The following is a 23,911-nucleotide window of genomic DNA, read 5'->3' as shown; positions in this document are numbered from 1 at the left end:
CGACCATCTAACTGACAAGTATCAGAAAAATTGCAAAGTTTCCTGTTAGCGTATCACTGTCTGCTCAATTTACCCATTCTTAGCATGTACAACAAAAAAAGAAGTAACTCATACTGCATACTGTGCTGAAGATGCAGTGGCCTCGGTATCATAACTTTAACAACTTGATGCTAGAGGAATCAATGATTTTGCTATATTGTATGTAGCTGGGGATGGGGGTAGTTTGTTCCTCCAGTAAGATACTTGGATCTCTGTCAGGGCTTTTCTAAAATGCAGTGGAAGTCAATAGTACTGCTACTTGAAAAGCCCTTTCCTGTTCCTTAGAGATGGATGCTATAAAATTTGGAGCAAGAAGGTGAATCAAGCACAGAGGAATAGAGAGAGAGCTTGGTATGTGAGGAACCAGATGAATTGTGTGAGGACATGCTAGAACAGCAAGAACAAAAGGCCACTGATGCCTTTCTTTATGATGATGCTGTGTCTGAGTAACAGAGGACAACCTTCTTCAGTCTTGCCCATTGCCTCTTTTAACAAGCAGATTACATATACCTGGGGCTTTTTATTCTGGTTGCTGAAGGCTTGCTTTCCAGTCTCAGTTTCATAGGTTGAAGTTTGGGATTACGTATCATGTTACTCACATTTCATGTGCAATGGAAGATTTTTATGCTGGTGAAATAACATCACAGTATCACACAGTATCACAGTATGTTAGAGATTGGAAGGGACCTCAAAAGATCATCTAGTCCAATCCCCCTGCCAGAGCAGGAACAATCCCCCTGCCAGAGCAGGAACAAATGTTCCATGTTGTGGAAAACCTAAAAGTTCATTTATTTAATGCTGCAGATTGTGAAGCTGTTGCTTCGACATGGTGGAAATCCATTTCAAGCCAATAAACATGGGGAGAGACCTGTTGATGTTGCTGAAACTGAAGAGTTGGAAATGCTATTGAAAAGGGAAGTGCCCATTTCTGATGATGAGGAAAGTTGCTCAGGTAAAAGTAGCCATTTAATAGCATACTTCAAGTGCATCAATTTGTCTGAAAAGTGGTTTTAATCTTTTGCATAGTATTAGCTATTAAGAGTCGCTGCAGGTATCAGTTGCTATTACTAAGGCTGTTTTCCACCTTTAGGGGTAGCTTTCAAATCTTTCAATTGAATTGAGTTAATCTGAAATGTTTCTTCTGACACCAGGTTGACCATTCCAATAATATTTTTGTATTCTTACCCTAGATTCTGAAGCTCCATCTGTAAATCCTTCCAGTGTAGAGGGCAATGCTGATTCAGAAGCTGAAAAGGACTCTGTAGCCAATGATAGCAAACAAATGGCCCCTAGTAAGGCTTCACTTTCATCTGCTCTTGATGAGTATGAGTTTAAAGATGATGATGAAGAGGAAATGAAAAAAACGATTGATGACAAACACATTCTTAGAAAAGACTTAAGGAAAGAGGATGAGACTGAAGATAAGAACAGTTTGTTTGTGAAACAAGAAAAAGTAGTTTTTTCAAAATCATTTAAAAGCAAAAAGCAGAAGCCATCTAGAGTTCTGTATTCAAGTTCTGAAAGTTCAGATGAAGAAATACCTCAAGACAAGAAGATAGTCTCCGTTTCAGAGACATCGAATTCTGATGTAAAAGTGAAGAAAGAATATATGGTTACAAGTGAACAGAAGCAAAAAGGCAAAGTTAAAAGGAAAGTAAAAAATCAGAGCAAAAATAAAGAGAATCAAGAACTTAAGCGAGAAAAAGAAAATGCCAGAGTAACAAATACAGCTACTTCTGGGTTAGATTCTTTAGATAAAACTAGAGAGGAAGAAACCTTTAAGAAGTCTTTCACCCCAAAAGAAGATTCTTCTTTACATGTATTTCATATCACTGCTGGCAAATCCTCAAAGCATCCCTGTGGATTAAGTGAAAAGCAGTCAACACCATTAAAGCAAGAAAACGCCAAATCTTGCTTATCACCAGGAGGTTCTGAAATAACATTGCAATCTGAATTAGTTCGGTATGATCACAACACTGATTCTGAATACCTAGTAGAAAGCTCTAGTGGCAAATCTTGCAAGCACAAAGAAAAAAGCAAGCATCATCAGAAAGATTTGCACTTAGAATTTGGTGAAAAATCTAGTCCTAAAACTAAAGAGGAAGATAATAGCTCAGCATTTGAGACTTCAGAATATACCCTGAAAAAGATTGACAAGGAAGGTAAAGCACTTAAAAAGCATAAATTAAGGCACAAAGAAAGAGAAAAGGATAAGCATAAAAAGGAACAGGATGGGGAGAAGGAAAAACATAAGCATAAAGAGAAAGAGGTTCAAAGAAGTATTGAGTTTGACAGAGAATTTTGGAAAGAGAACTTTTTCAAAAGTGATGAAAATGAAGATACGTTGTTAAATATAGAGCATGAATCTCTTTCTTCAGACAGAAAATCAAAGCTAGAAAAAGCTGTGGCAAAAGAAGATAAGTTAGTTAAGGAGAGACAGTTCCAGAAAGAGAAAAATGCTAAAGAGGACAGAGAGAGAGAGAGGAACAGAGAGAGGGAGAGGAACAAAAAGGAAAGTGAGAAGTTTCTCAAGGATGAAAAATTAAAAGATACAAAAGAAGAAATTATGCTTGCAGATAAAGAATTTGAGTTGTTCTGCTTTGGTGTTAAAGATGAGGCAGTCAGTATTCATTTAATAGAAACAGATACTGAAAAGCAGGAAAAGAATTTTAAGGAAAATAAGGAAAAGACTGAAAAGCAAACCTCAGCCAAAGAAAAAGATATTGAAAAGTTAGAAAGAAAAAATGGAGAAAAAGAGAGAAAGGTAAAGCATGAATACAAGGTGGAGAAAGAAAAAGCAGAAGTTAATGAAAATACAGAGAAAGTGAAGGAGAAGCCCAATTTCCAGCAAACAGAAAAATGCTATAAGGAAAATGATAAACTAAAAAGCAGTGGCACTCTTAAAAAACTTGATGACAAAGAAAGAAATAAAGAAAAAACTGATAAGAAGCATGATAAAGAAAAGGCTGATAAAGACAGACATTGGGCTGAAAGCAAAGAAAAACACTGTACTGAAAGAAAAGTCAAACAGTCTGAAAAAGAATCTGAATATACCAAAATAGAAAAAAATAGAACTAAAGACAAAGAAAAGGAACTTGAAAAAAAAGACAAATCCAAAGACAGGGAGATAGCAGCAGCAAACTCAAAACACATACAAGAGGAAAGGAGATGTAGTACTACAGAAAGTAATAAAACAGTGCATGACAAACTGCCATCATTGAAAGAAAAAGCAAAAGATGATTTGTTGAAAACTCCAGATGGTAGAGAGAAAGATAAAAAAGACACAGACCGATACAAAGAGAGAGACAAACATAAATTGCATCAAAGTAGTTTACTTAAACTAAAACTTGAACACGAAAAACTTAAGCCTAAAGCAGCACCTGCACCAAAGGATGTTCGACCTAAAGAAAAAAGATTAGTCAACGATGATCTAATGCAAACTAGCTTTGAAAGAATGCTTAGCCTTAAAGATCTGGAAATAGAGCAGTGGCATAGAAAACATAAAGAAAAAATAAAGCAGAAAGAGAAGGAACGTTTAAAAAACCGCCCTTGTTTAGAACTTAACAAGATGAAAGAAAAACCAAAACACTCGTTACCTGAAGTAAAAAGCAAAGAACTGATTCATTCAAAAAGCTCAGATTTGCCAGACATTTGTATGAAGGACAAACAGCAGAAAGACACCGCAAGTAACAGATTGCAATCAGTAGATACAAGAAGTATCAATGTTATAAAGCCTTCATTGGGTTTAGATAATTTAAATAGATCCCCCAAATCAGAAAGTGAAAAGACAGGTCTGAGCTCCAGATCAGTGTCCATGGTTTCAGTTGCAAGCTCTGAGGATTCTTGCCATACCACAGTAACTACTCCAAGGCCTGTCATTGAATATGATTCAGACTTCATGCTAGAAGGTTCGGATTCCCAAATGTCTTTTTCACAAACACTGTTTCTGGCAAGTGCCAAATCACCAGCCCTTCTTGAAAAAGAGACCGATGGTCTTGCTGAGTTGCCAGATCGCAGTAAGCTACCTTTCACAAACAGGCTTCCACCAGTGTATATCAGATCAGCACCTGCTGAAGATGTTAAACTGGTTTTAAATGAGTGTAGACCTGTAGTAGAGGTTCGAAGATGCAACATGCCTGCTGCTGTTTCCGACCACAGCAAACAGCCTCAAATACCAGAAGAAAATAATCAGAACAGTCTGGCATCAGTTCAGACGTATGCTAGCACTTCTCCTAATCCAGAACTACCATGTAGCATGCTTGAAAGGGATTTTCAAAGTAGTGCGTCTAGTTTGCAGTCAAACTTCACATCAGCTCCAACTGGAGCTTTTGGCAGCAAGCAGACAACAGGTACAAGTACGATTAAAAATACTGCTCAGATAAGCCCTTTGGAAGACCATAATATGCATTTAGAGCCATGTGGTCAAAGTGGTGTGACTCGGCAAACCAAACCATGGGATGTGCCTTTTGACAGACTTAATTCATTAAACAATGAGTTTACCAACTCAGGTTATAGTGTTTCAGAGCAAGATACTAACAGTGTTACAGGACTGCATAATTCCGAAAAGAGGACATTAAAAGAGCAACAAGTACCTGAAATTTTGCCTCAGCATGCTGAAATAAAGGGAAGTTTCAGTTCTCAAGAATCTGTATCATTTTTGCCTTCACAGTCGCCTTGTTCTTTACCTACCCAGCCACTCCCAGATGTGTCTAAACGCATTTCCTTACCAGGTATTAGCAGTCAAGATTCATCAGTTGTACAACAACAAAATCTACTTCAGGCTACAACTTCTACTTTGGATACAGATACTACTAGTACCAGAGAGCAGGAAAATGCTTTCTTCCCTTCAGACATTAAGAACGTTGATGCACCCATTGCTGTATATTCTGAGAGCTCTACAAAGGATATTTCACAGAGCTATCTAGGAGTTAATGATCTACCTACAGTACTGTTAGAAAAAGATATTCCTGAAACTGATAGCAGTTCACAATTAAATACAAGTTTGTATGCCTTCAGTAAAGCTGTTTGTAAAAACGCTCAGAGTGAAGTGGATAGTAACACAAAAGATACTTCAGATCCCAGAAATGAAAAAGGCCAACAAGAAAAGCTGGTTTCAGTCCATGTTGTTGATAAGAAAGGCAGTGTTGATCTCTGTGAACTAAGTTCAGGAATGTCAAAGGGAATTACAAATGAAGCGGCTAATAAAAAACCCCCCACTACAGACAGAGAAAATGTGTTGACAGATGATCCACTACAGTATTCCTCTTTATCCAATTTGGCAAATAATTCACAACAGATGACACAGGAAGAGTTGCATAAATACAGCCAAATAATTAAACTAGAGGAAGAAATTGCTGAAGATCAGAAAGTGGAACAGCAAGAAATACCTCAAAGAATCACAAGGAACAGAGCAAATTTGCTTGCTAACCAGGCTAAGCAGAATCCTCTTGGTTGCACACAGACATCGGAAAAAGAGTCCGAATCATCAGCATCTGTGAAAGCAAGGATTAGATTAACTGAAGAGGATGATGCTCAGGTCCATCATCCACGTAAAAGAAAAGTGTTGCGTGTGCCTCAGCCTGCGCAAGTGAACCCTTCTTTACTTCAGGCTAAGGAGAAAACCCAGCAGTCACTGGCAGCTATTGCTGATTCTTTGAAACTTGAAGAGATTCAGCCATACAGTTCTGAGAGAGCAAACCCGTATTTTGAATACTTGCACATAAGGAAAAAAATAGAAGAGAAGCGTAAATTACTGTGCAGTGTTACTCCTCAGGCACCTCAGTATTATGATGAATACTTGACTTTCAATGGCTCATACCTACTGGATGGCAATCCCTTGAGCAAGATATGCATCCCAACAGTAAGTAACATGGTCTTTAAATATACAGTACAATAAAAGGCATGTTCTGCTTTTGTAACTTTCACATTCTTCGTAATTTACTTCTGAATATTTGTGCTGGAAATAGTAAGTTGACACATGTCAAATTAATAATGACCAGTAATGTCAGCCCCATTCAGCAGGCATAAAAAGTGTGGTTTCATAGTTATTACAAGACAAACCATCATGCACAACAGCTGTAAAGGCACTCAGGCAAATACTATATTTCGAAGTATTTACTACTGTAAAGCCTATCCTTCTAAAAGTGAAGTCAGTTGTTGGGAGCTTCTCAGATTTTCTGCTAGTGATAATTTGGTTAAAACTTAATTATTCAATGTTGTTTCATTTGGGGGGGGGGGGTGCAGTACTTCAAAATATTAAGTCTGTCACCAAAAGATGTAAGCAGGAGAGAGCCTGCTAGCTATTTCATTTTCTCATTAATGCTTTCAAGAGCAGCAGATGTAATCTGCTGTGTCCCAGCTTTTGTAATCATCAAAGTCTTCTGCATTTTATTTAATCATGAGAAGTTCTTTGCCTCTTCACTGGAGAACATCCATAGTTCAGGAACACTAGTTTGGTTCAAAGCTCTCCATAGTTCTGACACAGGCATTTTCCTGATGACAGCTATGAAGGAGGTCTGTGCAATGCAGAACATAATTGGCTCAAGTGCTGTTAATACTACGATTTACTATGGAGGTGACTTTCAAGGTCTCTCACAGTAACACGGTCCCTGCTGGTGTCTTGTTTTGAAATCAGTGTGATCATGGTAGCACTTTAATTGTACTTCCTTTCTTTGCTCCTCAGCACACCTGGTTCTGTGCTTATTGTTCTACATGGGGGACAGGAGACCTGAAGCATAGCACATTGAGGGTTTTCTGAAGTACTTCCACTCCTGGGAGTAGAAGGTTTTCTATTTTTCCACCTATTTACCTAACTCACTTAAACTGCTCTAGTTCTGAGGTAAAACATATAAGCTTAAGCCTGTTTGAATGGTTTAACACACATAATAGCTAAAACTGGCTGAGACCACGTATTTCATTTCCTAAAGCAGTTGTTTGGCTGACATACAGCAGCTTGGTAAAGTTAGAATTCAGCAGAAGTTGATTCTATACCTGTTACTTAAGATGCATCAAGTTAGAAGTCGGAGTTTCAGTATTTCTGAATGGAGTAGTTACAAAGTTGACTCATTTAAGATAACTTGCCCCTGTTTGAGATGTTGCCTTAGCTTTTTCCAGTAGAGTTGGAAGATTTTTTTGATTTAGCAATGCACACAAATTTAATATATAGAAGTAAATTGAAAAATGTTTGCTTCATTCAGAGGTAATCATAATCCTTCATATAAGCTGTTCCTTCTCATTTTTCCAGTCTGACCCCTATTTCTGCCTGAGAGAATTAATATGTGCATCCTCTTATTATTGAGTGAGTTCTCTCTTTTTTGATGGTGACGACAGTTCTTTGTAATTAGGAGATCAATTATAGTCTGAGGAAAGATGTGGGTTCACTTGGTCTGCAAGTGAGCTAGGACGTATAGTAAGCTTTGCTGCAATATATCAGGCTGTCAGCTTTCCCCAGTCTACAAATCTTTCTCAGTAGCAGTTGCAGCTTCTGTAATATATCTTCATTACTGGAAGCAGAGAATTTTTTGGTTTTTTTTTTTTTTTTAATAGTAGCTGCTAGTTAAATACATAGTGTTTCCAAGCTACAACTTACTGCTTTGGCATCACACTTCAGTGTTTAATCTCAGATAAGCGGAAAGAGGAGAAGCAAGGCATATATTTTTTCCCTGGTCCATCTTCTATCTGGGCAATAGAATTCATTTCCCTGTCATAAATGGAAATATGTATAGGCACTATAAAAAAGGGAGAGTTATTGACTTGATATTAAAGCGCTGCTTCATACATCCTTCCTGTCTCTCTTGCTGTGCACAATAGAAACTCTCCAGTTCATGAAAATAATTTAGGTAATGGGGTAGTGCAAATTCTTGGGTAACTTAGGTTCAGAAAACATCAGAGATGAGTGGATGCTCGCCATTCTTAATGGCTTTTAATTACTTTTTGTAAAGAAAAACCTCTAAAAAAGTTTATAAAAATGTGCATATGTACTTGAAGGATTACAGTTACTGAGTTTTTATCTCATTTAGATTTCTGGGTAGCTTCCCTATACATACATGTTCTGGTTCTAATTGCCTCTATGCAAATGCATGTAATGCCTCTAATGCAAACACACCCAGCATGGGGAATAAATAAGAGGAGTTAGAGACATGCACACACCTGCAGGGCTGTGATCCTGTTGGCATTGCAGATGGGATGGCTGGGATGGCTCCTATGATTGGAGTGTTGGAATGGAAGGATACAGGCTCTTCAGGAAGGACAGGCAGGGGAAATGAGAAGGGGGTGTCGCCCTCTGTGTCAGTGACCAGCTGTAGTGTGCAGAGCTCTGCCTGGGGATGGATGAGGAGTTGAACAAGAGATTTTGGATCAGGACTAAAGGGGGGACAGGGACAGGTGACATTATAGTGGGGGTCTGTTATAGGAAGACTGGATGAGACCCGCTATAGACAGATAGGAGCAGCCTCACATTTGTAAGTCCTGATCCTCATGGCAGACTTCAACCACCCCAGCATCTATTGGAGGGACAACACAGGAGGGCATAAGTAATCCAGGAGGTTGATGATAACTTCCTTCTGCAAGTGATAGAGGAGCCAAGAAGAAAAGGGGCCATGCGGGACCTTGTTCTCATAAACAGGAAAGGGCTGGTGGGGAATGTGAAGCTTGAGGGCAGCCTTGGCTGCGGTGACTATGCAGTGGTGGAGTTCAAGATCCTTAAGGTAGCAAAGAGGGCTCCTGGACTTCAGGAGACCAGATTTTGGGGAAACATAACCCCCATTTTTAGAAAAGGAATACAGGAAGACCTGGGAAACTACAAGCCAGTCAGTCTCACCTCAGTGCCTGGCAAGATCATGGAGTAGATCCTCCTGGAAACTATGCTAAGACACATGGAAAACAAAGAGGTGATTGATGACAGCTTCACTAAGGGCAAATCGTGCCTGACAAATTTAGTGGCGTTTTCCGATGGTGTTATGGCATTGGTAGATAAGGGAAGAGCTTAACTGATGTCATCTACCTGGACTTGTGCAAAGCATTTGACACAGTCCTGCATGAAATCCTTCCCTCTAACCTGGAGAAGTATGGATTTGACAGATGGGCCACTCGGTGGATGCAGATTTGGCTGGATAGTCATGCTTGAAAGGTTGTGGTCACCGGCTCATTGTCCAAGTGGAGACCAGTGATGAGAGGCATTCCTCATGGGTTGGTACTGGGACTCGCACTGTTTAGTATCTTTGTCATCAGCATGGTCAGTGGGATTGAGTGTACCCTCAGCAAGTTTACCAACGATAGCAAGGTATGTTGTGTGGTCTACATGCTGGAGGGAAGAGATGTCATCCAGAGGGACCTTGACAGCTTGAGTGGTACTTTTTACAAGGGCATGTAGTGGTAGGACAAGGGGTCATGGTTTAAAATTGAAAGAGGATAGGTTTAGATTAGATGTTAAGAAGAAGTTCTTTACCATGATGGTGGTGAAGCACTGGAACAGGTTGCCCACAGATGTGGCTGTGCCATCCCTGGCCAGGCTTTGAGCAACCTGGTCTAGTGGAAGGTGTCCCTGTGTGTGGCAGGGGGGATAGAACTAGATGATCTTTAAGGTCTTTTCCAACCCAAACTATTCTGTGATTCTATTTAAAAAGTCACTTGTTTTGTATATGCTTTCATGGTATTGTTAGTCTTCTGTAGTTGTAGAAGGAGCAGATGGAGCTTTTTGTTTCAGGCAAAAGGGAGGGAAAAAAATTCTAAGAAGCCCAAATAAATGATTAGGAAATGGGTGTTTATTTCCATTAGGAGTAAAGTGTAAGAAAGCAGCATGAGTTTTAATCTAGAGGGAAATATTTTAAGCATTTTAGTTTTACTTGTCTGAAAAATAATCTACAGTGCAGCTAAATGTTTTATTTAATTACTGTCACTTGCGTAAATGCACAATTTTGATCAAATTCGTGATGTTTCTTTCCAGAAAAAAAAGGTAGAATTTTAAAAGTTATTAGTAGTTCAGATTTAATGTCTGTGCAGGGTTTGCTTGTGTATAGAATTTAATAATTTTAGTTTGCCACTATTGACCTTTAATGGTTTTTTAATGATGCTCTGCTAACCTGAGTTTTGCCTCATTAATTTACATAGGCTATAGGAAGGTAGATACTCTTCCTTAAATTATTGGTGTATGTTAGATATCACTGTGTGAAGGTCTAGGTGAAGACAATATATTTAGGTCTGACACTCTGAGACTCAGAATAGTTTGTGTAACAAACTGTTCTCTGCACTGGAATTTTAATGATGCACTATAGTTTATCTGATGAACTTCAGACATCCTGTAGGTGGGAACTAGGAGATGGTGCACTTAAGTTTGATTTCCACAGCCTTGTTTACATACTGTAATTTATAACCCATATCACCTCAGGCTGTAAGGATAGTCACTTATGAGTTGTAGCTTCCCTCTCTCCAATGCAAATAGAAGGCAGAAGATATTGGACACCAGCTCAGTTCAAAACAGAAAGCAACAAATCTCAATCTTCTAAGAGAGTAAATTGAAATTGTACTTAGCTATGTTACCTTTCAGATTGCTACATCAGTATGTTCTGAGGGGTTCAGTCATCTTTATCTGTGCTGCCTCCTGAAAAGAGATACCAGGATGATTCATTTCCAGCTTCTGATGGCTATCTAGCAGATGTGTTTCTAGTAAAAGGGATTCTGTCCAGTCTTTCAGGCGCTGCTGTAGAAACTTAAGTGGTAAAAACTTATTTTAGTGGTGTTACCAGAACTTTGCTTCCTAAGTGCATGAAATATTATAGCAGTAGAGCAGGCTTGTCAATTTTGGGTGGCATGGGTGAGGGGAGATGGAGAGGGATATGTGAAAATAATTGTGGAAGAATTATGTACGTGTGAATCTGAATTAGCTTCAGTGTTGCTTTTTTTTATAACTGGCAGAAATGAGAATTGAATGTTTATAGAGTGAAGAGCTGCTGATTTTGTTGTAGTTGTTATGAAGGCATGCAGGAAACTTTCTTAATTGATTTTCATGTGTTGGAGATGGTAAAGGCATGTCTTGAACCTCAGCTACGTTCGGTGGCTGCCTTCTTGCGAAGGGGAGCAGAGAGGTGAGAGGCTGAGTTCTGTCTGCCTTTTATGGGTGGGGTTAGAGAATGCTTGAGAAGGCAGGGTGTCTTTGTATCCTTCTTGTCTATATGGAGTGTGAGCCATTAAGGGACTACTTGTGATAATTGGTTTTGTTTATACAAAAAAGCTGAGATCGACTTTTCCTTGTGGCATTCAGCTTCGTGCTCTGTTCTTTCAAGTTCAACATACATATTTGTATTTTCCCGACGCGTTTTTTGCGGTCTCTTTAATAATTGTCTCTTTGACTAGAAGATCCAAGAGGCTTCTCTGGCTGTTCTTGCCTTGAAACCTTTAACTTCATTTTCCTTTGAGGCCAGAAAGTTTGCTTCCCTTGTCCAAACGCAGTGCCTCTGGCCGGCAGGGGGAGCTTTATTTCTGACTAACTTGGATGCATAAACTCGAATCCTATTTATAGACAGGTTGTTTATCTTGCTGCTTATGTGGTGAGCTTCCCTTTCAGCAAAAGCACTGGGATTTTTGAGAGATCTTTGGGGTTTAGTAAAAGTAATTAGGTAAAAGCTTGGTGTTGTTACAAGCATCTTGTCTTACTTTATTGAAAGACTATGACAGCATTGTTGCACTGTGCTGTGAATTCAAACTTCCCAGGCAAAACTAGACTGCAGTATCTCTCAAGCTAAACTTAAACACATTGCTATCAGTTATGATTAAGACTGATTCTTCCAGTAGATGTTTGTGATTTGGGGTTTTTTTGTTGTTGTTGTGTTTGTTTGTTTTTAGTGCTGATGATATATACCAAATGGCACGTGCCATAAGCATTACTCACTGGTTTGGAAGCCAAACTGTTTTGTTGGGAGAATTTAAGGAATGAACCACAATTAGTTATTCAGTATGTTCTTTAACTTCAAAGGTATTGGCTAACTTCCAGTGGGAGAAAAGCTTGTCCTGAAATAATTTTCCAAGATATCAATAATTGAATAATTTTGGTAGGTAAATCACTTTGTTATTGGAGTGCATGGGGCAAGATTGGTACTAATAATGCAGTGTGTTCGTATTTTCATAATGGATTTAGTATTTCTTGATAGTTGCAGGATACATATTATTGAATAGAATGATTTATGTCTTTGTGTTTTGTGTGAGGTACAAGGTGGAGTGTAAACACCTGTAGGTATATATTCCAGCTGTGGTTTCTGAGCATCAGTGGTAGTAAGCAGTGTTTTATTTAGTTTTCATCAGTCTTTCCAAAGCAATACCCATGTTCTTACATCTAGCAGTTGTTAAAAACCATGCTGAACTGCCAGGCAGAACTTGCATAGAGAAAAGTAAACTTTGTATGGAGCGTTAAAACTCCCAAGATGTTTATTAGTTACTTCTTGAGAAACTTCTGGTGTCTGCAGTTGCCATGAGGGCTCCAGGTGCCTTTAGAGTTTTTGTCATACAGCTCAGTCTGGACAGTAACACCATACAGTAATACTTTAATTGACTGGCCATGCAAAATGTTTGGAGTATAACCCATCAGTAACAGAGTTGATAGCTCACTCACTATGTGATTTTTCTTTTTTATAATCTTTTTTTTAGGCATAGGCCTTTAAAAAAACCTTATTTGAATAACTGATAGGAGGAAACACTTTCCAAGCCACTGCCTGGGCTGTAATGAGGGTTTTGTGCTTGCCTGTGTTCTGCATCATTGTAAGATTAGGAAGATGGTTGGTTATCTTTTATGCTGTATATATGCTCTTGTATTTGGTTAGGCAGCTTTTAACTTCTCAAAATGAACAGTTGTGCTTGAAAGAGTCTTTAAAATTGAAATCAAGGTGTATTTTTACTATGTTATAATGTATAGCACTTTTAAAGAACAGCTATGGCATGCTGACAATGACTGGTTAGAGCAGTAAACAGTTAGAAATGCCATTTCAGTCAGCTTTATTAACTTTATGGCAAAGAATCCTTTAAACCTTTTATTGCAAATGGGCTGAAGCCATATAATTAATGGAATGTACAAAATTCATATTTTCCCTAAAAAATACCTTGCGTATGGTTGTTTTGCTTTTTAAAAATAAAAGTTCAAATCATATAAGCAGTATTAATTATATGTTAAATGCATAAAAACATATGTTAAATATTCACTATATTGTATAGTAACACTTTTTTCCACAGATTACCCCACCTCCCTCACTGTCAGACCCACTTAAGGAACTATTTAAACAACAGGAGGTTGTGAGGATGAAACTCCGTTTGCAGCACAGTATTGAAAGGGTAAGGCTAAAGTAATTTATTTTTGTATTTCCCAACCTTAAGCTTCAGGGGTTTTCATTTTTCAACGGACGTTAGCTCAGTTTGACATTACTTTAGAAGTAATCTGCCTTCTATCCAAATTTATGAATTGGAGAGACTTGTAAATAAAAAAATTGGCTTAGCAGAATACTTAAGCTAGTAAGATAGCAGCTTTTCCTTTAATTGCTCTAAGATGTGGCCCAGATTTTTCCCAGAGGCAGTGGGAAGTGGGAAGACAGCTTCAGATTCTAGTTTTGAAAGCTTATAATGGTTGTAGACTCTGAACTAAAATAACTAAGTTAAATGAATTGAAGCAAGAGTAAATTCTGTATTGGTAGTAGACATATGTGGCTTTAAGACTAAAACATTACTTGCAATATTCTGCTTGCAAAAACAGCCTAAAATTATGTTAGAACTGCATCCATAGGCTTAACTGAATATGAACTCAGATACTGAGAAAATATTCCTGCTTTAAGAGTATTCTTTATTTTTATGGTGCCCAAACCTTTCTCTTTGGCAGCTAGCTTTAGATGTCTTGTCAGTATTGCGAGCCAGATTGCTTGTGAGTATAGACAGGACCGCTTTCTCACCTATAATGTATCTTAAATATTTCCACAGGGTTATACAAGCAGCAGGCTCATTAAAACCCAATGCGGTACTTTTTTGTTGATTTCATTGTGGCTTAACAAACCACATTGGGAGGGGTTTTGTTTGAATCTGGCGTTTCAGTGTAAAGCTAGGTATTAAATAACAAGCACAAAGAATGTAAACATGGTTCAAGTTCTGACTGAAAAGAAATTAATTGTAACCAAAGGAAAGATGCTGCTTTTTCTGTTTTCCGAACTTTCTGTAATCCACCTTCTTTTCTTCTGATAAAAATCAGAGCCATTATGTTGCAGAGCAGTAAACACACCATGTACATCAATTTGTCTTTTAAAATTCTGCATATTTCTAGTTAGTTTGCTCAAACAGACTGTCCTTCAAATCAAATCTACTTTATACAACTGTAAGTCAAGTTTGGCCAAGTAAGCTGTATTTTCTTGTATCAGTTCAGGAAAGAATCTTTGTCCAGCTGTGAATGGATGGAGTTTCTGCATGGGATTTTTTTGTTTTTGTTTTAAATAAAATTAAATTCTCCTACAAATTATATTTCTGCTTCAGTGTGTTTGGCCATTTTGCCTGGTATGACAAGCATGTGACAAAAATCTTAATTCAGTCGAGACTCACAAACCTGTATCCCAACCCTATACACCTCATACCTTTCATCTTTCACCTTCTTCATTAACTAGAACTTGCCTCAGTGGCACTGAGTGGAAAACCTGGGCCTGACGTGCAGCCAGCAGTGGTGGTGGAAGAGAAGGTATTTTCTGTTCTGACATGTAGGGAACACTCTTTGCGTCATTAAGTTGAAATTTTGGATTTGATCAGATAAACAACTGCTCCTCCCTCCACGGGCCCGTTTCTCACACTGTTCAAAAGTATATACCCTAAAAAGAAATGTTTAAATGAACGGGAATTTTAAGGAATCCAGCTGAAATGCTTAATTTACCAAATGTATACTTATATGGTGATGTCTTTTCAATTAGGAAAAGCTTATTGTTTCTAACGAGCAAGAAGTTCTACGTGTTCATCATCGAGCAGCAAGAACGCTAAATAATCAAACACTACCATTCAGTGCCTGCACTGTTCTGCTGGATGCTGAGGTTTATAATGTGCCTCCGGATGCTCAGGTAAAGAATGTATTTCAGGATTTCAAACAAAAAGGTCAAAAGGAGTGTTTGGATAGAATTCTCTTCCCTTACTGAAGTTGTAATTGAGTTGCCTGGAATTAATATTTTGCTCACTATAGACTGCTCCTTTGATTAGGCTTCATTTGGGTGTTCAGTAACAAAAGGATGTGGGTATATGTACACTTTTTCTGTTTTGCACCCTGTCTGGTTTTCTTTCACCTCCAGAAATTATGAAAAGGATAAAATGAGAACATTTTTCTGCTGATTTTTATTAAATCAGTCATAAACAGAACATATTTTGGAAGCTTACAAATATAACTTCAACAACAAAAAATACTTGCAGAATGTAGGATCATTTTTGTCAGTAGTCCAGAGATTCAGAATGCAGTAGTGTGTGAAGTGATGAGATTGGTTTGTGAAATTTGGAAATGATTTGTGGAGATATTCACATTATACTTTTCTCCTCTCTCTAAGGCAGCCTTACAACTCTGCCATAAAAAACAGATGACCAGCAGTGAAATATCCAATGCTATTTCTTCAAAGTCAGCTCAAGCTCCGTATTATTTAAATGCACCATGTTACTTATGTGTCCAGTGTTGGTACTTAGTCCTGATTAAAATATAAAATGAGCAGTATACTTTATAATCTGCATACCTTTCATGGACTACCACTCAGGGATTTGCTGCAGCTGTATCTCTAAGAGAATGTAATTTCATTGTCTTGAAATTACACCATGAATTTTGTGTATTTTATATATTTGTATATCGGTGTTTTGTGAACAAGTCGGCTAACTAACAAAACATGAAAACAGCATTCAGCACCTGTTTTGGTGACTGTAAGGAACACATAATGGAAGGAAGAAATTTGATGATTTGGGTGTAATAAAAGTGTTCACGCATTGGATGTTGGGCATTTTTAAATGAAACACTTACATTTCCAACATATGTGAAATTCCAGTTTAGTCCCAGAGCTCTTTATAGAATTATTATAGCTTCCAGTGTTTCCTCAGCCTGCTACTATATTTTTTTCCCCATCTTTAAAGAACTAGAGCTATGCACAACAAGGTGATTCAGCAAGAGATAGCAGTTTATGGGGAGTGTATTGTTCTTCCATTTTAAGCTTTATACTGCTTTATACCAACAAACTTTTAAATCATTATTTCCTTAGTACTTCTGTTAGGGCAAAAAATAGATTTTTCTCTTCCATTAACAGTCCACATACCATCATTGTTAGTTCTGAAGTTCAGAATGCGCTTGGCTTTTTTCTGCCCCAATTTAGAGGCCCTCAGCTTTTAGAAATTTGAGGTACATCTGATTTTTATGCACATAACTGCGTTTTATAGTTAACATTTTACAACTGATTTTAAATAAGCTGATTCTACATTTGAATTTTGTGAAACAAAAGGAATCTTTACTGGGGGAGCAGCTGTGGTTCCTACCTCTCCCCCCCCCCCCAGGTACTGCAGCTTTTTTTGACCATTAAGAGAACAACAGTAGTAGTAAGATGTCTCTCCTTCCCCCTTACTACCTTAACAGCTTTGTGGTTCAGTCTGTGGTAACTTTTCTTACAAAATTATAATACTGCACATAACATTCAGCAAAGAATTAAATATATTTTTTAATTATAATTGAAGTCAGTGTTTTAAATCATCAACCTAATGCTTTGATTTAAATTTGCTTGGTGGAAAGAATGTAGATGCATAAGAAACCATTACCTCGTAGTACGTTCTCCTGCTTAACTGTTATCCTGCTGACAACTCTGAGTTTTGTTCTACAATGGAGAAACATTTCTGATGAATTTTTCAAGTATTCTAGCAAATAGCTGGGAAAGATTTTTTGATCAAAGATCTGGTTTATTTTGCAGGAAAATGGCCACCTCAGAGCTGGTTTTATGGAGTTTCTGGGTTTTTGGAGGCTTGCTTTTACGGCTGCACATGTTGGGCAGACCTTGAGAACCATACTTGGCACTCATATGGGCCAGAGCAAAGATGGGGAAGGGAAAATAATCCAAGTTTCTGGTGAATAGACTGTTAGCTGGTCACAGCTCACCTGAATGCCTATGCTGTGGTTCAGGGTTACCAGACAAGTGTTGTTGAGGGCTCTTTCTACAACCAGCCTGTGCAGCTGTCCTTAATACCTGAAATCTTAGCTATTTTCTAGAAATTTCTGTCATTGCAGGGTTTTTTTTTTCTCCTGTTCTTGCCCATTACTACAATGTACAAGTTCCTGCAGTGTCCTGTTTTTCTTCCCCCACCCCCTGAAAAGTAATAGCTGCTTGTTCTATTTAGTGGTTATTATTTAAACGCTACATTGGCATAGTCTGGTTTTAGCACTATCTGTAGGGTATCTACGTTCTCACAATGGGCAGATGTGACATTCCAGATTCTTATTAAAAAAGCTTTAAAAAAATAATAATTCACAGGACATAATATATGTCTGCTCTCTTTTTTTAACCTCGTTTGGGGATTTTGATGGAAAAAATATTCTTTATTATAGCTTTTGAGCACTTGTGTACCCAGTTAAGTCAGGCTGCGTAAGTTTTCCTTTATAAATGTTTTTGCTTTTCCCTGAAGGAATATTAATATAATTTGTGACTGAATTTTTAAAAGAACAAAGTGATAGCGATTTTATGGAAGGATTTGCCTTGTACTGAGTAAGACTTTAAGGCATGAATCTTTAAGCCTCCTGCTCTAAATTTCAAAACCAGAGTACAGTAAATAGATTGTGGGAATCTGAAAATACCCATCTTTAGTGAGCAGCTGGCACACAACAGAAGTGATGGTCAATATTTATGCTCATATGTACCTCTATACTTCGAGTTTATTTTTCCATCTGAAGCATTGTTTAGGAAGATCCCACGGAGTAAGTTTCATGTTTTAAAGTCTGTTTAAGAGTGATTCATCAAATAACTTACACTTTGAATAATTTTTTGCAGGCTGATGACAGCAAAACATCGGTAAGGGATCGATTTAATGGCAGACAGTTTATGTCATGGTTACAGGACGTTGATGATAAGTTTGAAAAATTAAAGGTATGCTTCTTTGTCTTTCCACTTTAAAAATAAAAACAAGCACAACAAAAAACCCCCAACAACTCTAAAGTGATGGTGAAGACAAGATGAATAAATAGTAGATTTGCATGCAATATCATAGGCTATTGTAGAGGTTTTAAGGGCAACATAAAGGAGGGGTGTAGCTGTGTAAAACCCAAACCTTTCTTGCTGCATGGTGTAATGGAATAATCTGCAAATTTCTGAATACTTAGTGGGGAAAATTACTCACTGCCAACAGAGAGGCTTTTAGACATTTCTTCTAATTTCAAACTCGTTGCAATATTTTTTTCATATACTGGAATAACTTCTTTCTCAATTTTAAAACAGACGTGCCTTTTGATGAGGCAGCAGCACGAAGCGGCAGCTTTAAACGCGGTACAGAGACTGGAGTGGCAGCTTAAACTACAGGAACTCGATCCTGCTACGTACAAATCTGTCAGCATTTATGACATTCAGGAGTTTTATGTTCCTCTTGTTGAAGTTAATGATGACTTTGAGTTGGCACCAATATGACAACTAGCATCTTCTGGTCACCCTTTCCCTGGGACAACTAGGGATTGAGGTGCAGTGATACACAAATCTTTGGGGATTTTTTTTTAAGACAGAGCACTTAATTCTGTGGAATACTACCCTTCTCAATAACTTGGGTGTTCCTTCAGAGAAGTGTGGCACAGCCTCTTGTTCAAACAAGTCGGTTTCCCAGTAACTGCATTATCTGTATTTTAAAATTGCCTGTAGCTTTAGAGCTTATTGCTGAAAAAGATGACGAAACATGGTGAGTTAACAGCGCTGGAAGCTGTTAACATCTAAAACAGCCACCAAAAAACAAATGATACTTAAAATCTGCTATACAGCTTTGTGTTATGAAACTGCAGTTACAGTTGGACTCCCACAGAAAAACAACAAAAAAGCCTGTGGAAGAAAACGTAAGACTTGGAGGAAAATAGTCTATTATCTTATTATATTTTATAAATTGCTGTACAGCTTTCTTTTTGGGAAAAAAAAAAAAAAAAGATGTAAGATTGTCTTCCTTTTTAAATAATTTATTTTATACATATTGTGCAAATGTAAATAGTCTTGTAATTAATGTTCAAACCTGTATAAAACAGAACTTTTAATTGTAAAACTGTTTTTTGTCTAATGTTTTATTGGACCAAAGTTGTACTTTTTATTAAGTGTAGCGTGTTCCTGGTTGGCAGTTCTTTTCTTTTGTATGGCATGTATTTGATTTAGCTGCTTGTTCCATCATCATAACTGTAAAATAACTGAAACTGAACTGTACTGCATGCTTCACAGAACTCCTAACCCCTTTACTTCACTAACCAATACCTTAACAACTGTAATATCTACAAAGTCATATTTCATATTAGTCTGCTGTTGTGATGCCATACTATGACTTACTAAACTGAAAATATTTTTGTGTGAAGCAAACAAAAAAGTTTTGCTCTTATATGGTGGTCTCGTAATAGAGCCTATTTTTTCCAACAAAATGCCTTTGAATGAAAATTCTTAAATTGTATATTGTCTATTTTAATATTAATCTATGGAAGGATATGTAAATAGTTGTAAATACAATGTTTAATAAATTTTATTGGTCATGTTATTAGTTGGAGTTTCTTAATATTGTAACACTGATACAATATCACATCTTGGCATTCCTGAAGTACATAAAGAGGCTGAGTGAAAAGCTGAAAAAGAAATCCCATGTTGTGAAATTTAATGCCTGTTTTTTTTCTTAGTACTGTTAATGAGCAGAGAGTTAATTATTTATTAGTAGGAGGTTACAGATATTCATGAAAAAGGTTTGTTACCCTCTAGCCCATAAATTATTCAGGAATGCTTGGGATCTGATGTCCATGAAATTAGTTCTGAAAGAAATGGGGCTTAGGCAACAGACCCAGTTACCTGGAAAAGAGATGTAAAGTGCTTGGTGGGAGCTGATGTTTAATTACTATTTGAACTCCTTAGGCTGGCGTGAATGCCCAGGGTGCCTTTCTTGTGATGGGGAGCAAACACACTTTGAACAAGAAGGGACTGTATGGATAGTAGAATCCTTTCTTATGCACATCGCTGCTAGTTTCAGTCGAGAGTAAAGTAATAGTAACTCAAGCACAGTAAACCCAATTAATATGTAGTTCCTGCCCTGTCACTTTTTTTTCCAGTTTTAATTTGTTAGGTACCTGTGGAAGAAGTTGTTCCTGCTTTTATACAGGAGTGTCTTCCTGACATCACTCAGAATTGAAGATGTGCTCAGGAAAATGTAAATATTATTCTTCTGAAAATAAAATATTCTTCTGAAAGGAGCTGTAAAGTTTTAAAATAATACAGAAATCTGTGTTACCTGCTTTAAAAGACAAGGGAGGAAATGGAAAAAGCTACAAGTGTTAACAACTAGTAAATGGGTGTTAGGTTACTTCCATCGGATACTAAAAAGTTACGTATCTGCAAATGGGAGATCCCAATCCAGGCGTTAGGAAGTATGGGTTACGAATAATTCAAAGTATTGCATAAAGAACAGAAAGGACAAACTGGGTTGCAGGAGCATTGGCTGTGCAGGTGACAAAAAATACTTGGGATGGAGGAGACAACTGGGAGTGTTTATCACTGGGACTCGGAGTGATTGTACAATGATACCTCAGCAGGTCCGAGTCCACTGGGGCGCCCACTGTGACACAAACAGGGGTGCAGGATGGCACTGGGGTGCCATGGCAGCTCTGTGCCCCCCATGGCAGCAGGAACAGCCTCACAGGCCTTTAGAACCTGGGAGGAGTGCAGGGGGTCAGGGTTTTTCCTGTAAACCAGAAGGTTCATCCTCTGGAAGCACGAACAGAAACAGGTTTGTGATAAAAGTGGTTTTGCAGTAACTCATTTTACAAGATCCGAGGACAGGTGTCGCTTAGTGTTAGACTGTGTCTTCTTTACAAGGAGAGGCGATTTCCTCCTGTTGGGGTCTGTGGAGCAGATTTTGTGTTTTACAGTTGCAACTGCTTAGTGAAAGTTGCTCAGAAAATAGGACTGACACAATGTTTCATTCCCTTGGACAATGATTCCTGGCATCTCCGATTTGAATGCAGGATTTGTTCCAGTCGTGTAATTTGTTTTCCCAGGTTTACTCTGTGGGACGATACCTGGTGTGTTGTTTAAGGACACCCCGCTGTGGATTTCCTTCAACAAAGCGGGGCGAGGTGGGGGTCAGAAGAAGGGATGAGATGAAATAGAGTAGTAAGTTGTTGGGACAGGATGGCCGTGCCTCCTTTATGGAGAGCATCTCCCAGGAGGCCTGAGGGCTACCCGGAGCTTCCAAGTCCCTGCAAGGTTCATTCTGCGTTTTCCTCCTGGGGACCAGACTCGTTACCTTGGTCCCTGCAGCCTGGCCGGTAGGAGGATGCCGCAGTTGTTTGAGATCCTGAGCGGGGCTGCCCAAAGCCCTGGGACTCTCCTCCTCAAGCACAACTGCTGTGGATTTACTGCCAGCCTCGAGTGCCCCGGGCGCCGCCGCCGCCAGCGCCGGTCCTCCGCCCCTCCTTCTTTCCCAGGGCTCACCCGCAGCTCTGGGTACGGAGCTGCCTCCCGCAGCAGCCGCTCGGTGACACCCAGCGCCCCCGGGCTGGCTCTTGTTCTTCTTCCCACACGACCTCCGCGCTGTCCCCTGCTCGCACTCGGGTCGGAAGGGGATGCTCACCCTCTCCTCCAGCGCCAGGGCTCTGCGGCTGCAGCCGGCGCCTGCCTCCCGCCCCGCGCAGCCGCCGCCCGCCGGGCCGGAGGGTCCCTCGGCGCGCGGCCGGCGGCGGGAGGAGGGTCCTGGCGCCTGACGGTGCCCCGAGGCGGGGCGAGGCAAGGCCGCGCCACCGCCTCCGCGCTGCCTGCGGCCGAGGGGGGAGCAGCGGCCGAGGCGTGCGGGTGCTGCCGCCGCTGCCGGAGCAGCAAGAGCCGCCTGCGGAGCGGGTGGTGCCGGCCCGCGGCGCCGTGCGGTGAGCCAGCCGCCGGGGGAGCGGGGGGGCGGCGGGAGGGAGCCGGTGGCCGGGGATGAGCAGGAGGCGGCGGGGCCGCGGGTGCTCCTTTGTGGAAGGAAAGTTTCGGGGCGGCCCTGCGCAGCCGCCCGCTGCCGGCCGGAGGAGGAGGGAGGTGGCGGCCGGGCCCCCACTGCCGGGGGGTGGGGGGTTCGGCGGCGCTCCCCGTGCGGGGCCCCGCCAGCCCCGCGCCGCTTCGGCAGGGGGTGCGCGCCCTGTCACCGGCCTCCCGGGCTCTTGGCGGGGCCGTCTCTGCGGCCCGGGCCTCCCGAGGGCGGTGGGGAGCGGGAGGCGAGCGCGTGTGATCGGAGCGGTTCTGGGGGTCCTTCCGCCGCGGGGTGAGCCCGGCAGAGAGGGGGAGCGAGTCCGGACCGGGGCGGGGGGGGAGCGGGCAGGGTCCTGCCTCGGGGAGAGGAGTCGCGGGAAAGGAGGGGGCAGCGCGGCGAAGGGGTGCGTGCTTGGTCCGGTCACCCCGGGGCGCCGGTGGGGATGGCACTGCTCGGGCTTCGCTTCTCGGGATCCCTTTACGTAAGGCAGCCCCTGGCCGAGGCGGTGCGGTGTTGAAACGCGCCTGGATCGCGCACCCGGCCGAGCATCCAGCCTGCCCCGCGTTCGGTGATCGCCCCTCCGGAGAGCAGCACCCGCACCCGCGGGTTTGAACCGTCCGTAGCCGAAGGGAAGCTTCCTTCGCTCCGGGTACCAGGGAGAGGAAGCGGTGCCCTCGCTGAGGGGAAGGATCCCGTGTTCTCCAAGCGTGCCCTCGGGTCTCGCAGGGGGGTTCCCGGTCCTGCATGGGTACAGATGGCCGTGCGCCCAGCACAGCGAGGTCGGGAGTGTTTAATAACCATTGTAAGACTAATCTGACACAGGCTTAAAAGTCCGGATCGTGCCTTATTTACATGTTGGCTTATTTTCTCCTCTTCATATTTGCCAATTGCTCATTGAGCGTGGTGGGGGTTTTTTACTTCATAAAGCAGAAGAACATTTCTAGATACCAAAAGAAAGAAATCCAGGGCCTCATTAGCATTTTTCCCCCCTTAGGAGAACAATACAGGCTCACTGTAAGCTTGCCCAAACATGGGCTGCCTTTTATTATACATTGGTACAGTGCCTAGTGCAATACGGTCCTCTTCTCCCGGGGCGCACATGCTGAGCAGGAGTAGAAGCTCGGTGTTACACCACTAATCATCGCCGGGCTCGTAACAAATACCACCTGCCGGCAAGCTGGGTTTGCACAAAGGGGGAAAGGTGGAATGCTTTTGAACCAGCCCAGCTCCTCTGCCTGTTTGAAGTAGCAGATGCTCGTCTTCAGCTGACTTCAGTCACTTGTTTGACTCTTGAGAGTCATTCAGAGACCCCGGAACTGTATGGTTTTGAAGTGTTGGTGTCTGTACCTAACGAAAAAGGAAGCTGACAGCGTTGTGACTGAGCTGAGCGCCCGTATGACATCTAACTGCTGGTTAAAGATGACACGGCAGCTTAACCTTACACGTGGTAAAAGGTTGCTGTATAGCTTTGATCCTGCACACCTGTGCCTACCTTAAGCCTGAGGACACACTACAGGAAACCTACCCTTCTGCTTTATGCATTGACAGGATTAGGTCTTCACTGGTGGCTTTTCTCTTCTGAGGCGTTTGTCGCCACTGCTTATAGGGTATCATATTTGACACTGCAAAGTTGTGATTGTTCACCTTAAGTTTATTGTAGCATTAATGCATAAGTGCAGTAGCAGAAAGCTTCAAATAAACA

The 23,911-nt window shown here is 40.6% G+C and overlaps 1 protein-coding gene across 7 annotated transcripts in view; it reads left to right on the top strand.

Moving 5' to 3' along the window:
- Window positions 1-19,758, top strand: part of ANKRD12 (ankyrin repeat domain 12) — a 64,342-nt gene extending 44,584 nt beyond the window's left edge. For 4 of the 7 annotated variants that reach the window (XM_080610118.1, XM_080610119.1, XM_080610121.1 and 1 more), the window contains 6 exons: window positions 844-991; window positions 1,230-5,899; window positions 13,255-13,353; window positions 14,958-15,101; window positions 18,036-18,131; window positions 18,480-19,758. In XM_080610118.1, the coding sequence (XP_080466244.1) occupies window positions 844-991; window positions 1,230-5,899; window positions 13,255-13,353; window positions 14,958-15,101; window positions 18,036-18,131; window positions 18,480-18,665 (5,343 nt within the window). In that variant the 3' untranslated portion in view covers window positions 18,666-19,758. Of the gene's footprint in view, window positions 1-843; window positions 992-1,229; window positions 5,900-6,721; window positions 13,198-13,236; window positions 13,354-14,957; window positions 15,102-16,964; window positions 17,119-18,035; window positions 18,132-18,479 lie in introns of those variants that run through there. The other 3 variants (XR_013956204.1, XM_080610123.1, XM_080610122.1) reach the window with 3 other exon arrangements.
- Window positions 19,759-23,911: the final 4,153 nt, after the last annotated feature.

Source organism: Psittacula echo, assembly GCF_963264785.1.
Source record: "Psittacula echo genome assembly, chromosome: 2".
Taxonomy (NCBI): Eukaryota; Metazoa; Chordata; class Aves; order Psittaciformes; family Psittacidae; genus Psittacula; species Psittacula echo.
This window is presented reverse-complemented; position numbering and strand designations above follow the sequence as displayed.